At 44.2% G+C, this 15712-nt stretch overlaps 1 protein-coding gene across 3 annotated transcripts in view; it reads right to left on the reverse strand.

Moving 5' to 3' along the window:
- Window positions 1-7917: 7917 nt before the first annotated feature.
- The window catches only part of dapk1 (death-associated protein kinase 1), a 79222-nt gene continuing 71427 nt past the window's right edge, over window positions 7918-15712 (reverse strand). For all 3 annotated transcript variants that reach the window (XM_005451556.4, XM_005451557.4, XM_005451560.4), the window contains 6 exons: window positions 14724-14909; window positions 14421-14618; window positions 13854-13992; window positions 13358-13478; window positions 13054-13242; window positions 7918-12698 (listed from right to left, as the gene is read on the reverse strand). In XM_005451556.4, the coding sequence (XP_005451613.1) occupies window positions 11403-12698; window positions 13054-13242; window positions 13358-13478; window positions 13854-13992; window positions 14421-14618; window positions 14724-14909 (2129 nt within the window). In that variant the 3' untranslated portion in view covers window positions 7918-11402. The remainder of the gene's footprint in view (window positions 12699-13053; window positions 13243-13357; window positions 13479-13853; window positions 13993-14420; window positions 14619-14723; window positions 14910-15712) is intronic.

A 15712-nucleotide genomic window follows, 5' to 3' on the forward strand; every position in this document is an offset into this window, starting at 1 on the left:
TCACTGAGTCTAAAACACCCAGTTTAATACCAGCAATGCTCATCAAACACAGAGTATAGACAGCCAGCAGCAGACACATCAGCAGTGATTCATCCACATCTGCCCCTCTGTGCGTGTCATGCATCTGTGTGGTCACATATAGGAAGCGGTTAAGTTAGCGCAGCATCGTTCTTTACTGTACAGCAGTCTAAAAAAACACTGTGTCCTTCCTTGCATGTGTCTCTGCTGCTGAGCACAGCAGGCATATGACTGAATGTGTTGCTCAAGCAGAAGCACGCATGACAACGACTGGCCGAGTGTTTTCTGTGTGGTCATCCACCAAAAGCTTCTCAGAGGAATCTGTCAGACGTGATAACTGCCAGCGTGTTTCTGTCTGAACTTTATCAGCAGCTGTTTCCAACAAGTTTATCAAAGAAATGTGCTTTAAATCAATCAGGCATGCTGCAGGGTAGCACACACACTGCTGGCTTATGAACTCATTTTCCTTCATGGGTCACATGCAGCACAGTCTGAGCCATCATATGGGCTGGACCAGCAAAGAAGCTAAAAAAGAATCAACACAACTCCAAATGTTTCTGTGTCATAAGAATATTTCAGATTCATGTGTCACCCTCTTACAAAACCATGAAAAATCAAAGATGTTTCACAAATTTGGCCAGTTTGGGTGAAGCAAGTTTAGATTTCTACATATTTTATAATATCCACAAAAACTGATGAGCACAGTAGCAAAGTCAGTAGATGGAAGTTAAAAAGCTTTTTACACTTTGAATTAAATAGTTTCAGCTTTGAAACACATTTGAACATGAAGCTAACTGTAACATAAGAAAGATTTCATTTTTTAAGTCATGTCATGTACTGGTGCAAAAATGAAACTATGTTTAAAGTTCCCAAGACTAAAAAACTCATTATGCAGAATCATCGTATTATTGCCTCATGATGGTTTTATCATTGTGTACAGATTTTAATACTGCAGCTGAAGACGCAGCACTTTGTGAACTGTAAATGTTTCTGTCATCGAGTCGTCACATTCCTCTGATTAGGACGTTTAATCAGCTCAAACACTCCGGCAGGTTATCAGCTGCTGCGCGTCTTCCTACCCTGAAACAAAGGTTAACACACAGGCAGTGATCAACACAACAGGCCCATCATCAGTGATACTGATGACTGTCAGTGACTGGGTCTGTTCACAGAGTCGTTCAAAAGTCTGCAGTCGTCCAGGAATCACTGGAGCTGCTAACAGCCTCATTACACACACAAACACTGAAGTACTCACACAAATATTTCACCAAACAAGAGTGAAGTCAAAGCAGCAAAGAGCCGAATGTAGAAATGTAACAATTTAAATATTCCAAACTTTTAAACTATTAGAATGAGATAAATTAATTTGTTATAATTTATTAAAATAAAATAAAATGACTCTTAGGATCAAAAATGGTGATTAAATTTGATAAAGTCAAAAAACAGTCAGATGAAAGTGTGTCCACAGCGTGACGTGAAGCGTGCACGGTTACGACCAACCACTAACAGCAGAGGTCACATGACTGTTTGCATAGAGGCGTAAATATTTGCTTTCTTAACATAACTTTTATTTTTATTTATTTAATTATTCATGTTTATGTTGCTTCACTTTTTAATTTGAGTCATAATTAATATTTTTTTTAAGACATTTTCATTTCTGTTCATTTTTGTTCTTTGTGTTTACATTGTTTTATGTTTGTCCCATTTTATCCTGAAAGGAAATAAGAACGTGTTACAGAATTATGATGATTTTTAACCACATTTGTTCGTTTAGGTGTCTGTTACTCAAACGTATTTTCTTCCAAATCACAAAAACAGGTTTCTGGAGGTTAACACAGACTTCATTTCACCTTCACAGTTTTCACTGCTCATCTTAAAATGTTTTAATTTGTTCACGTGAAGCAGAAATCTTGAAATGCATTAACTTGTGTGAGTCCGGTGCCAGGAAGTGGACTTATAGAATAAACTTCCATATTAAATAAGTTTGTAGAAGTTAACTGTTCCCAGATTTGTTTATTTGGACTTTATTTACTCCGTCTGTGAAAGAATTAGCGACGCATCGGTGTCACACAGGCCCGGTTGGACCACCATCATATTTATGGATGGTGATCATCAGAGTTATTGAAGTTTTGTTTTTAGTTTGTTTCCAGTGTTTTCTTTCAGATTTACTTCCTGAGCTTTTTGTTTATGCAAACATAAAACACGGTCAGAGGTTCTTAGCGACGCGTCCCTGTGTCGATTGATCACGTCTGTAAACAGAAAGCACAGATTACGCCTCTAATAAGTCAATGTTTTGAAGTGATGTGACGACGGTGGCGATCATGTCGTTATCTTGTTATGAAAACCCCTTAAAACGAGATTTATCGTCTGATTTTGACCAGAACAGGACGATGAATATTTAGTGGATTAAGGAAGTGCACTGCATGTATGTAATGAAGCGTATGGAGTCAGCTGATGCTTCTCTTGTTTCCAACAAACTTCCCTTTGGCTTTGCTGACAGGAATGAAACCAGTTTGTCTATACGTGAAGTCTTTACCATCACATCCTCAGCACAGTCACATGTCACGCTGGGTTTCATGCGCTCCTGACTGTGTGGAGGTAAACAACATGTTAAGCTGACTTTTACAGTCAGACTCCACAGAGGAGCAGCTGCTTTTCTCTTTTTATAAAGGACGTCAGACACAAACACATGAGAAAAGACGCTACGGGACTATAAGACAAAAGACAAATCATGGAGACGGGCAAGACCGGAGGAAGTGGAAACACAGCAAATACAGTGAGGATCAGAGGTTTTTGGGCCTGAAGAAGTGATCAGAGTGCAGACCTTCAGTTGTAACTCAGAGTTTTACAAACACAGACTGGTTTGGATGGTTTCTTTCAGTCATGTGACTGACTTGGCCATTGCACTGTCCCATTTGTTTACCTGGAGAAACTGTTGGTTTGCTGTTTGCAGTGAGCTTTGGGTCATTATTGATTAGAGTTCTTCACAGCAAATCAGTTTTGCAACACTTGGCTGAATCTGAGCGGAGAGCGTAGCTCTGTACATTTCTGTCAACAATCACGTCATTGATAAACGCCGGTGACCCATGACCTTCGGCAGCCACACATGGCCATGTCCTAACATTCCTCCACCATGTTTGACAGATAAAGCTGTAATCAGGTCATGGATTCAATGAATTTCCTTTTTTCCCTGACCCTTGTGGCCCGTATGGATGTTTTCTGGCAAAGTTTGTGTTTTTGACTGTAATCAGATGTTTGCACCTTGCTGTAAACTCTGTGTTTCCACTCAGGAAGCGTCTTCTTACACCACCTGCCTCACAACAGTGTTGTTTTTCTTAACCATGAAATAATTCTGTCATCTTCTGTCTCTGTCGGGGTTTCTGCTGTTTATGATCTGACCCGTGTATCAGTCAGACTGTTGATTTGGTCGTTGCTAAAGGTTTCTCAGTCTCTCTCACAGGTTTAGTTTGGATTTTCAGTCTCACTCAGTTGCATCGACGTCCCTTTGGATCTCTTTTTGAAACCTGGATTTAGCTGCAGATCTTTTATCTGGACATTATGTCAAAGAACTGTTCGTCAGACACTTGTTCAACCACTTTTGAGGCCCTGAAAATGTGAGATTATGTTTTAAAATGACTGTAATGTCCATTTTTAATGCAATGTTTTGCAAAAAACCTTTGAATTAAAGTTAAAATCAAATTGAGTGTGCTGTTGTACAAAGTAAAAATAGAATCATGTCACTGTCCAAAAACATGTGGCCCTAACTGTACATGAGGTGCAGTTAGAAAAACGTTCACTGAGTAAACTTTGTATATGTGTTAATGTATTCTTTGAGCATTTCCATAATGTGTTAGCAGAAGCCAGATCAATAAGAATCAAAGTATTGATATTAAATGTGCTAAAGAAGCATTTTGCAGGTACCGCCCATCCCAACCAGCACAGACCCTGTAAACCCTCGGCACACATTCCCAGATCAAACAATCCTGCTGTTGCTCAGAATCAGGTGACAGGTTCAGAAACATTTTCAACAGCTCGACTTCTTCTCTAGAACAAATATTTCTTAACAAGTTTCCAATCGTGTGCGAGTCTCTGTGGGTGAACTAATGTGACATTCCTGCTGCTGAAGCTCCACAATGAGCCCAGAGGAGTGGAAACAACACGGTGTGGAATCTGGAGAGAAGCCGGCCTCTGTCTGCAGCCCTGAATTCACAGCAATATCCAAATCTTTCTGATCCACATTTATCCCAGAAGGCTGATTCAGTTCGTCTGGTGTTTCAGTGCAGAAATATTTCATCATTCAATCAAGTGACTGACTGCAGGTTTCCCTAAACTTATAAACAGTACGTTTGCTTAATGACCAAAACTATCACCAGTGACTAACAACGAGCCGTGAGACTGAAAAAGTCACTCTGCTGAGTGACAAAATGATTCTCCCACTCAGAGTGATACAGGATGAACTTTCTGGAACTACATGTGTGATCACCATCACGACGTGTCTACATTAAGTTTGTCAAGTAATCCTGCTGCAGTCATCAACATTTTCTGTGTTTTTGCCCGTTTCTTTTTCTGTAAAGACAAAGCACTCTGTAAAACTAGGACATCTTAGCGTTCACTGTAACCTTGATCAATGAAAACAGGAACAACCGCAGGTTTCTCTTCAGCTCTGCAGCCACAAAGTGTCAGAAGAATTCCTTTAACTCGCAATGACTTCACTCATTTCTTTAGAAATAAAAACATTTTTAATTATTAGAGAAAAAAATGATTCACAACCGTCCACAAACTACAGCAGCTTTAATAACTGCTGATATTTATAATCTTGTAATTTTCAGACCATATTCCTCAAAGACTGGTCAAAGCTGTTTTACTATTAATTAATGCAAAAATTTACATACATCATTTTATCTTTAGTAACAGGCTTTGTAGCTGTGTGGGATTTTTTTTAACCTCGACAGTAGCTGAGCACATGTAGAACAGTCACAAATGATCTTCTGGCCTCTGGCGATGGAATCAGCTCTGTGTATATATACAGTTAAGCCCAAAATTATTCATACCCCTGGCAAATTTTGACTTAAAGTTACTTTTATTCAACTAGCAAGTTATTTTTTGACTGGAAATGACACAGGCGTCTCACAAAAGATAATAAGATGATGTACAAGACGCATCATTGTGGAAAAAAAATATTTCTCAGCTTTTATTTACATTTGAGCAAAAAGTATCATGTCCAGAATTATTCATACCCTTTACAAACTGTCACAGTCTCTGGGAAAATCCAAAGTTCCATACCATTCCAAATAGTCAAAGCTGTTCTAAAGCATCCTAATTACCCTGATTAATTGGAAATAGCTGTTTTGATCAACTCAACAGGTGAAAAACAGCAGCTCTCTGCAGGTGGTCTGTGGACAGTCATGGCTAAGACAAAGGAACTCAGTGAGGACCTGCAGCTGTGCATTGTGGCTGCTCACAAGTGAGGAATGGGCTACAAGGCCATATCCAAATGTTTTCAAGTTCCAGTGGCTACAGTGCAAAGTATTATTAAAAAATACAAGATGTTCCGCACTGTGGAAAATCTCAGAGGACGTTGTCGGAAGCCAAAAGTGAAACCTGTGCTGGCCAGGAGAATAGTGAGAGAGGTGAAAAAGAATCCAAGGATCACCACCAAGGCCATTCTGGTGAATCTGGGCTCTGCTGGTGGCAATGTCTCAAGCCAGACAGTCCAACGGACACTGTTGGGTTCCACGGATGCAGACCAAGGAAAACGCCACTTCTCCAGGCACTTCTAAGGCATGCAAAAGCTCATTTGGCCTTTGCAAATGCTCATCTGGACAAAGAAGAAGATTTCTGGTCTTTAGTGTTATGGTCAGATGAAACAAAAATTGAATTATTTGGTCACAATGATGTTGGCATCATTGTGATCATTTGGCATAAAAATGGAGAAGCCTTCAACCCAAAGAACACCATCCCCACTGTCAAACATGGTGGTGGGAACCTAATGCTTTGGGGGTGTTTTTTAGCCAATGGACCAGGGAACCTAATCACAGTAAACAGCACCATGAAAAAAGAGCAATACATGAAGATTCTCAACAACAACATCAGGCAGTCTGCAGAAAAACTTGGCCTTGGGAACCAGTGGACATTTTAGCACGACAATAACCCAAAACATACAGCAAACGTGGTGAAGAAATGGTTAGCAGACAACACCAGTAACGTTTTGCAGTGGCCTAGCCAGAGTCCTGACTTGAATCCAATTGAGAATCTGTGGAGGGAGCTAAAGATCAGGGTGATGGCAAGAAGACCCTCCAACCTGAAAGATTTGGAGCTCATTGCTAAAGATGAATGGGCAAAAATGCCTGTGGAGACATGCAGAAAGCTGGTCTGCAATTATAGGAAGCGTTTGATTGCTGTAATAGCCAATAAAGGCTTTTTTCTATTGATTATTGAGAAGGGTATGAATAATTCTGGACATGATACTTTTTGCTAAAATATAAATAAAACCTGAGAAATATTTTTTTCCACAATGATGCCTCTTGTACATCGTCTTATTATCTTTAGGGAGACACCTGTGTCATTTCTGCTCAAAAAAGAACTTGCATATTGAACAAAAGTAACTTTAAGTCAATATTTGGCAGGGGTATGAATAATTATGGGCTTAACTGTATGTTGGCTCTCAGTTCACTTCTGTCTCTGACACATAACACTGTATTCATGTACAACAGGTTCTCATCCCAACGCGTAACATACTGATGAATTTGACAAATCGTCATTATGTTACACGTTCGGAGGCACGAGAGCCGGCTGGAATGAATCTCAAGGTTAGGGTTAAGGTTATGTTTAAGGCTGGGATGGACGGCTGGAGCCTCCGCTCTGTGTCTTACCGCCGTGAGTGGCATTCAATTGGATTTAACAGAGAACCCAGAGCGTTTCATAAGGATGTGGAAGGGTACCTTTTGGGTTACTAGGAGACGCCTAGGGGTGCGACAAATCATCGGTATGTAACGCGTTGGGAATGTTAATGCACTGTCATGTAAACAAGGAGTCTTCTTCAAACGTGAAAGGTAGTCATGGAGCTCCACAGGGTTCTGCGCCAGGACCAGTACCTTATACATTAAACATGCTACACTTAGGCAACATTATTAGAACATTGCACAGGTTTTCATTGATATACAGATGATCTGCAGTTTTATCTATGAATGAAACCAGATGGTACAAATAAAACAGTTAAACTACAGGAATTACTTATATACATAAAGACCTAGATGACCTTTAATTTCACGCTTCTAAGGTCAGATAAAACCGACGTTATTGTACTCTGCCCTAAAAATGATAGGAACAGGGTTTCTAACCAGATGTTTACTCTGGATAGCATTAACGTGGCCTCCAGTAACACTGTGAGGAATCTTGGAGACTTTTGACCAGGATATACAAATTTATACAAAATATGTAAAATGGCCTGTATTTGTATAGTGCTTTACACATCCAGTCATCCACCCATTCACGCACACATTCACACACTGGTGATGGCAAGCTACGTTGTAGCCACAGCCACCCTGGGGCGCACTGACAGAGGCGTCAAAGGTTTGCTTTCTTGGAAAAGAACAGAATAGTGCAAAATTGAACCTTTAGTTGGATCTTACTGATACAAACTGCAGTTTGTAAACTTTCTTTGGACGTTGTGCCTGAAAAGTGTTCGGTCTAAGTGCACAGATGTTTTTGGAGCTGATCTTTAAAGTAAAGGCGTGTCCGTCCTTTCATTGATAGGTGTGCTGACACAGACTCTCAGACAGCCTCCTGCTAATATGAGCAACTGAAGAGTCATTGAACTTGCATTAATTAGCCCACATGTGCTGGCACGCTGCACCTGGACAGTCTACTACCAACACTTAAATGATGCAACCACACTGGTATTAGGTAAAGAATTTATTATAAAACGTATTACACTATAAAGTGTCAGAAGTACTAAGAACATGGCATTCCAGGACATGCTAAGAATGTAACATAAATAGCAACAGAAAGATTTGTGCAATGCGGCGATTAGACCGGCGTCTCCGAGGAGGAAAAGTCACCCGACAGTAAAACCGAGTCGGTCTCTCCTCATCAAACAGAAACATCTCAACCTCATCAGAAGCTTCCAGGGAGAAGAAACCGAACAGAGACAAACTCATCATAGTGATTCGCAGTTTTTACAAAATAACCATCCTCTGAAACACATTAGAGTCTCTTCCCTTTCCGAAACGCCACCTCTCAGCTCGTGTACTGTACAAGGCAAAAAGAGAGGAATGAACGAGTGTGTTTTAGGCACACAACATTGGCAATGATTATACACAACTCCGACAACAGCTTCAATAAAAAACAGAAAAATTAAATCAGTTTGGGACATTTTATTTCCTCGTGTTCCTGCGCACACGTTGGCGTCTTTGATTCATTTTTATTGTTTATATGTTTAGGAAAGATGTGCAGTACATTCATTTTTGCCTCAGCAAAAACCAAACAGCTTAACAAAAGCTTTGAGTATTTACATCACAGCTAACAGTTTGCTGTGTTGATTGGCGAGAAGAAAGTTTAAACCTGTGAACAGATGGTAACACTGGAGGAAGAGAAGCTGACAGCAAATACTGCACTCTGGCACGGAGCTCGTCTTTTACACCTGAAAAAGGTCCTTTACATCCGTCACATGTAACTTCAGGCATGAAACCGTCCCGACACACATGTGCGCTGAAAAACAAGCTTTTTTCTTCTTCAGGTTCAGAGTGAGGGGCACAAACGTTACAAAACACCAGCTCGCACAAAGCGAAAATGCTTTTCTCTGACATGTCTGTCATCAGCAGCCTTTGGCCTTTTTCAGCTAACAATACTAACATCACGCCGCCGCGTCCCTGTGCTTGTGCTGACCGTGGCCGGGCTGCGGCTTCATGCTTCACAAAGACAAACTGAAAGAAGGCACGAAGCCACGCGCGGCCCGCCGACACCGAAGCTCAAATTTAGCTTGACGGAGGTGGCGTCGATGCCACTGTGCAAAACTCTGACCGTGGACGGCAGCTTGATTAATGACGCCCCTGCGCCGGCGATAACGCTTTAAAAACCTGATGAGGAGGCATCAAAGGGGCGCGGCGTCAGCATCTACTGTAACCGGCTGCTCGTATAAGAGAAGTAGAAAAGGACAGAAATCAACCCAATTATAAAAAATCACCTTTCTGTTTAGAATTTTAGCGTTTTAGTGGCACTTTCTATTCCAGGTACTCGGCATGAGGGCGTTCTCAGCCCAGCCTGTCTGCCGTGATGGTTTAAACATTTGCTTTGCAGCTCGTTACACTTTAAAAAGGTCAGCATCACCCAATAAGACAGAGTCCTTTAGAAAACCCACCCTCCTTTATCTGTAAAAATGGCTACGCTTCCCTTTGTGTGAATGAAAGATGATGTTTACAGAAACACTGATGTTTACAGGTCCCAAAGCTTCCCTGGAGTTTTGAGGAAAAGGAAGGAAAGGAATCGCAGATATTAAAATGTGAGTACAAACCAGAACGTTCTGTTTCTAAGGTTTTGGTCTGAGCAGAGTCAAAAACACGAACAATTAAGGTGTTTAAATCCCCGTGAGGCTTCGGGGTGTCTCCATGATGCCACAGAGACGGATATACCTAATATGGCAATCTTAGGCACCAAAGCCCCGCCCACCTGCCCTTCAGACCTACTGTTAGTGAGGGGCGGCCAATCCGAGGAAGGCTAGCTTAAAGAGCAAGGGGCAAAAACAGCTTATTTCAGACAAGAGCGGCTGCACCAAGGCCCAGTATCATATAAATAAGGATTATTTTGAGCTGTGGATCATGCAAAGCTGCTCTAATACAGCATACTGCTGTTACTAAGTAAGCTGCTCTGGATTGGCAAAAAAAAGTGAAAACTTCACTTGACTTTTAGAATTTGCACATTACATTTACACTGACGTGGTCTGATATGATGTGCACTCATAAAGATCTGTTTATCTGATCTCAGCCTCACTCTTTATTTTTAGATCTCTTTGGACAGAACCAAACACAGCTGGACCTCCAAAGGTGTTTAATGTCGGTGTGTAGGTGCAGGAAACCACAGAAGAGGAGAAATCTGCACTGATGGTCTGACTCTGGTTTCAAGGTGCACGGCTCAGAAAACATAAAAACAGGAAGCACGATCCTAGACTCTTTGCTCTGAGAGTGATGATGGTTCTGGAGGTCGGATCCGTCTGATACAAGTTGATGTTTAACTTGAGTACGATTCTGAGGCTCGGGGGAAATCACAGCCGCACACGTGCGAGAAGTCTGAACAGCGATCTGAAAATAGCAGCTGTGACGGAGGCGGTTGGTGAGGACGTGGACTCGAAGGCGAGATTTGACTTTGACTGTCTGAGTCCAGGAGACACTAATACCGAACTTTAAAGTCCAACTGGAGACCAAAACTGTAATAAACTTGTACGACAGAGTTTATTCAAAGACATTCATGGGAAATTCTGGGACCTGTAAAGGTAAACGTTTCAGCCGTTGGATGGAAGAATAAAGAAATCTGAACTGAGGATTAGCAGGAACATCAACAAACACACCAACCAAACATGAAGGAAATGGTTCCACCCACTGCTGACACGAACGCGTGTCGTCTCCACAAACACATCTTTGTGTGTTTGCTTTTGTGAAAAGTGAAACTTACAGCACGAGCCCAGCGCTCCTTTATTCTTATACAGCATGGTCTTTTTCATGTTAGTGACAGCCCGCCAGCTAAATAGACGTGTTAGAAATTCATTTTACTTTTATATCAACAAGGCACAGTTCTTCAAACATCTGGAAAAGACTTCTGCTTTTGTACTAACGAGACTGGCTGTGCTCTTCAGGGAGGTAGAAGGCCACCAAGGCACTCTGAAAAAAATGCTGTAAATTTATTAAACGCTAAGCTGAACGGCCAAATTTCACATCAGTAAACCAGAAGCGAGGAGGGAGCTGATATTAGGTGTAAGCGATGGACGGAGCGAGCAACGCGACACACACTCAGCCCTCGGGTTCGAGCATGAGGTCCGCACGTGCAGCTGCCATCTTTCTCACCACACGTGGAGATTAGAACACGGCGCTGTTCCTTGGAGTGAGAGTGGAGTGTGCGCGGCAGCAGGAGGGACGTTAAGAAGCAGCAAACAACAAGATTTAAAGAGAAGAAAAACACAGGATTCCTCTTTGGAGCTCGGAGCGTTCGGTTCTTTCACGACATTCGTAGCAGGAGGAAAGCTCGGCTGTACAGGTGTGGAGAGCACAAACACAACATCTGGTTCGCACGCCAACGGAACGGAGCGATTAAAGCGTGAGCAGCTGGACCGGAACGATTGCACGAGTCCGTCGCGTCAGAGCGACCTCCCAATGTTTGGCGGGGACAGCGAGCCCTCAGCGGGAAATGACGGAGCTGATGGAGTTGTACGACGTGCCGCCGTTGCAGGTCGGCGGGTAGCCATTGGCGGCTCCTCCCAGCGCTTCCGTGTTAACCTTAAACACGGGCGACGCTTTGAGCAGGAAGTCCGCAGCGTCGCGCCGGCCGAGCTCCCTCAGCTTCGCCATCAGCACGCCGACCCTGCTGCCCGCTCGCCCGCTCCACTCCTGCAGAAGAGCCGCTGTCGGGCTGGGCTGCAGCGCGGCCTGCTGGGAGTCCGTGTCCGAGTCCAGCTCAGAGGTGCCGTTTGGAGTCCCGCTGCTGTATTTGGCCACCAATTCGGTGAGGCCCAGGTTCATGGCCAGCAGGCACCAGTCTTTCCCCATGGCGTCCGGAGGGTCCAGCATGCGGCACAGCTTCCGGCGAGCCAGCAGCGGCACGTCCGATATGTGGACGTCCGTCCCCAGAATCCCCTGCTGGTAAATTTCAGCGCAGCCGAACGCCAGGATGCTGCTGAAGCTCTCCCGATAGCCGCCCATGGTGTTGGTGAGCGAGGTTTCTCGCTGGACTTGAGCCCGGAAGAAGTCTTTGGGTTGGTAGACCATGATGGGGGCGTGGTGTTCCCGCAGCTGCTGAGGGCTCAGGTAGTATTTGGCGGTGAGCTGTCCGGGCAGCGTGGAGGCCAGCAGGTTCTCTGTTATACTGCAGAGGGTGTCCAGCAGGGTGTAGCACTTGGCCCGCTCAGAATCATGTCCGCGGACCTGAATCTCGACGCCCTGTCCGTGGTTGACCAGGAGGATCATGGCCTCCACTCCTGCCTGGCTCGCTTTGGCGCCGTTGGTCCAGAGGTGAATATCTCCATCGTTGTCGTCGGCGCCGTCCTCCTCGGGCTTCTGCTGGTGGCTCCAGCGACACAGGTTCACCTGCAGCTTGTGGAAGAGGCCACAAGGGAAGGGAGTGAGGTGCTCCGCCGGGACGATTCGGACGCCTCCATAGAGCAGTGAATCCTCCTCCTCCTCTTCGGTCCAGGACCGGTGGAGACCGTTTGTCTTGATGAGCGCAGGAACATCCACCATGGTGGGGTTGGTGACGTCCCGGGCGCAGACGTCCATGGCGTCCAGGATCTGCAGCAGCTCGTCCACGTCGCTCTCAGGCGCCAGGGCCTGCACCTCCTCCAGCCTGTAGCGCCCCCTGTAGTGGTGGATGGCTTTGGGCGTCTCCACGGAGAGCAGTTTGCCGAGGATGCTGCTGCAGAGCCATCGAGGCTCCAGCAGGACGACATCCTGCACCGTCTCACTTTGCATGATGTTGATCTGTGGAGGAGGGAGAAACGTGAGCACGTGGACATTTATCACAAAAACAAAAGTCATGAGACAAAGACAGAATACAGAAATAAGCTAATAAATATTTAAGGAAGGCAACATTAAATGGAACTTGTGCTTTATCTGTGAAAAAAACATGCAAATAAATAAATAAAGTTTTGGTTCCTCATTCAGCTTCCTGAGCAGAGCCGCTCTGGCACACAAACAGAACACAGCGTTCCTGCTGCAGACGTTCTCACAGATGAAAACCATCTGGTTTGGTTTATTCAGGAGCCCACAATGCCCCCTGCTGGCACTCAGGAGTAAAACACCGACTCCTTTTTCCTGCTCCTGGTCAAACACTCACCTCCCCCATGCTGTGGAGCTGCAGGGCCAGCGTACGCAGGTGATCCTGGCTCACCAGCGGGTTGATGTGTTCCTGCACGTCACTGACAAACTGCTGCCACGACATCAGCTGGTTAGGTCCGCTGAGCTTCCTCCAGGTCGGCAGAACGGCCAACAGACGCTCCGACAGCAGCGTCATCGGACTGCACCTCTGCAGGGACGGAGGAGGAGGAGGCAAAAATAAACGACCGAGCTGCGTTTGTTCACAGGTGCGAGGACATTTAGAATAAAGAGGACACGAGGGAGTGAGAGTCTGCAGAGCTCACAGAGACGATGCTGGCTCGAAGCTCCTGCAGGTGACTCCTCAGCAGCTTCATGTCTTTCGAGTTTGAGGCTCCAGCGTCCATCACAAACAGTTTGTCACTGATCTGCAGGTCGTTCCCAAACCTGGGCCAAAAACACCAAACTTTGTAACAAACCACTGAAATCTGTGTAATTAATAAGTCTTCTTTATTCTCATTTAATGTATTTAATATTAAAAAAAATATACTGCAGGGATTCTTTGTTGAGGTCGCCTCGACCTTCTTGACAAAAAGCCAGTTTTTTACTCATCAACATAATCTCCACTTTTTGACTTTTTCAGGAATAAACATCAAAGCAAAATTAAAATGATGATGTTTTGATAAATTTTAGGTTATAAATGAACTAAACCACAGACATATGACTGATAACATCTGTTGTCTGATCAGTAAGGCTGAGGCGTATGCTCGCTGTGACTGGATCATGTGACTAACATGTGATGACAGCAGGTGTGCTCCTCACCTGTTCCTGACTTCCTTGAGCAGCGCTCTCTCTTTGTTGTAGCTGAACTCTCCAGAGAACGCTCTGGGAACGTCGGCGAGGTCGGCGTGCGTCGCCACCAGGACGACCGCGAGAGGCTGCTGGATCCGACCGCCGAAAGCTGAAGTAAAGTTAAGAGTGTGAACCATCGCAGTAGACACCTTATCATGGTCAGGTTGTGTTTTTTATTGAGCTGTTTTGTTCGATGTTGTGTAACTTTCTGGCTGCTGCAACAGCTGATGTAGTTCCCAAGTTGGGAACTACATCAGACTTTCTGTCTGACTTAGTTCCCACCGCCTCACACGAAACAATTTAAATGAAGCTTCAAAAAGGCCAAAATCTTGACCAATGATCAGTGAAAACTCAATTTTTCTCAATTACTCAGGAAGCAAAGACTTTTTCAAACCTGCCGACTCTCTGTTGTTGCAGCTTCTACTTCCTGTCTGCAAATCTGCTCCTAACCTCAAACACGTCGTTGTTTTTAAGAAAAAGATTAAAGTCGGCCATCCACCGACCGCACGAAGTAGTCGGTGGATGGTCTCTGCTTACAGATGGTTTCCTGTGGCAGGGTGAGGGCCTTCAGCAGGTTCAGCCAGTAGGTGATGTGGCCCAGCTGGGTTTCGTACGGCTCCTCCAGGCTGAACAGGACCACGTGGATCGCTGTGACGTCGTTGGCTGCAAAATAATCGTAGGTGCAGTAGTAGACCGGGTTTCCAGAAAACTCCCACACGCTGAAATCTCCCACGCCTACAGAGAGGAGACGAGTGAGGTGAACGGCGTGTGAGCTTTGCTTATCTTTTAAACGCAGGTTTAACCGTGAACGTCTTCCGTGGGGTTCCTCGCGGCTCTCACCGTGGATGTTGGCGTGCTGGATGTCGATGGCCTTCGTGGCCTGCTCGTCAGCTGCAGACAGAGCGCTGTGCACGGGGGAGAAGACCTCCAGCACGCCTTTGGTCAGGCTGGGCTCAAACATCATGCTGCGACTCCTCACGCTCACGTTCTCACAGCCGGGGTACAGGTTGGAAATGCTCACCGACACTGAACACAGACATGGAGGAGAAACCATGACAACCACCGGGACTACTTTCAGAATTTTTACTGATTTTTATTTAACAGGGAAACACACGAGAAGCAGAGAACCTGCAGCACTATGTTGCTTTTAGATCAGTGAATAAATCATGAATTTTGGCTCCACAGTTTCAGCCGTGATGGTGTTTAGGACGCTTACTTATTAGTCCTTTATTTATTCAGGTAAAAATCTCATTGAGATTTAAAATCTCATTTCCAAGAGAGACCTGGCATCATGGCAACAAAAGTCACATACCACATAGGTATATAACATTTAAAACAAATACAATATCCCATACCAACATGTGTAAAATATACAATAACAGATCAAATTAAGAGTACATTAAAACAATCACACTGAGTAAAAGAGCTGTTCTCTCGTTCCTTTAAGACAGACTTAAACTCTCCCAAGGTAACCAATTCTGATAATTTCAGTTCCTTCTGCAGATTATTCCAGGAAGCAGGGGCAGCGTATTTAAAAGCCTTTTTCCCCAATTCTGTTCTGATTTTAGGGACAATCAATTGTATGGTATTGTGAGAACGAAGGCTGTATTGGTTGTGGTTTCTACACATATAAACACATAAATAAGATGGAACCAGCCCAAGGAGAGATTTATAGATAAAGATCAACCAATGGGAGAGTCTGCGAATATGCAAAGATGGACATTTAGCAGCAGCATACAAAGAACAATGATGTACACGATTTCCATAGCCAGTAATAAAACGTAAAGCACAATGGTACACAGTATCCAACCTCTTTAGGTAGTGGGCAG

This window comes from Oreochromis niloticus, linkage group LG12 (assembly GCF_001858045.2).
Source record: "Oreochromis niloticus isolate F11D_XX linkage group LG12, O_niloticus_UMD_NMBU, whole genome shotgun sequence".
Taxonomy (NCBI): domain Eukaryota; kingdom Metazoa; phylum Chordata; class Actinopteri; order Cichliformes; family Cichlidae; genus Oreochromis; species Oreochromis niloticus.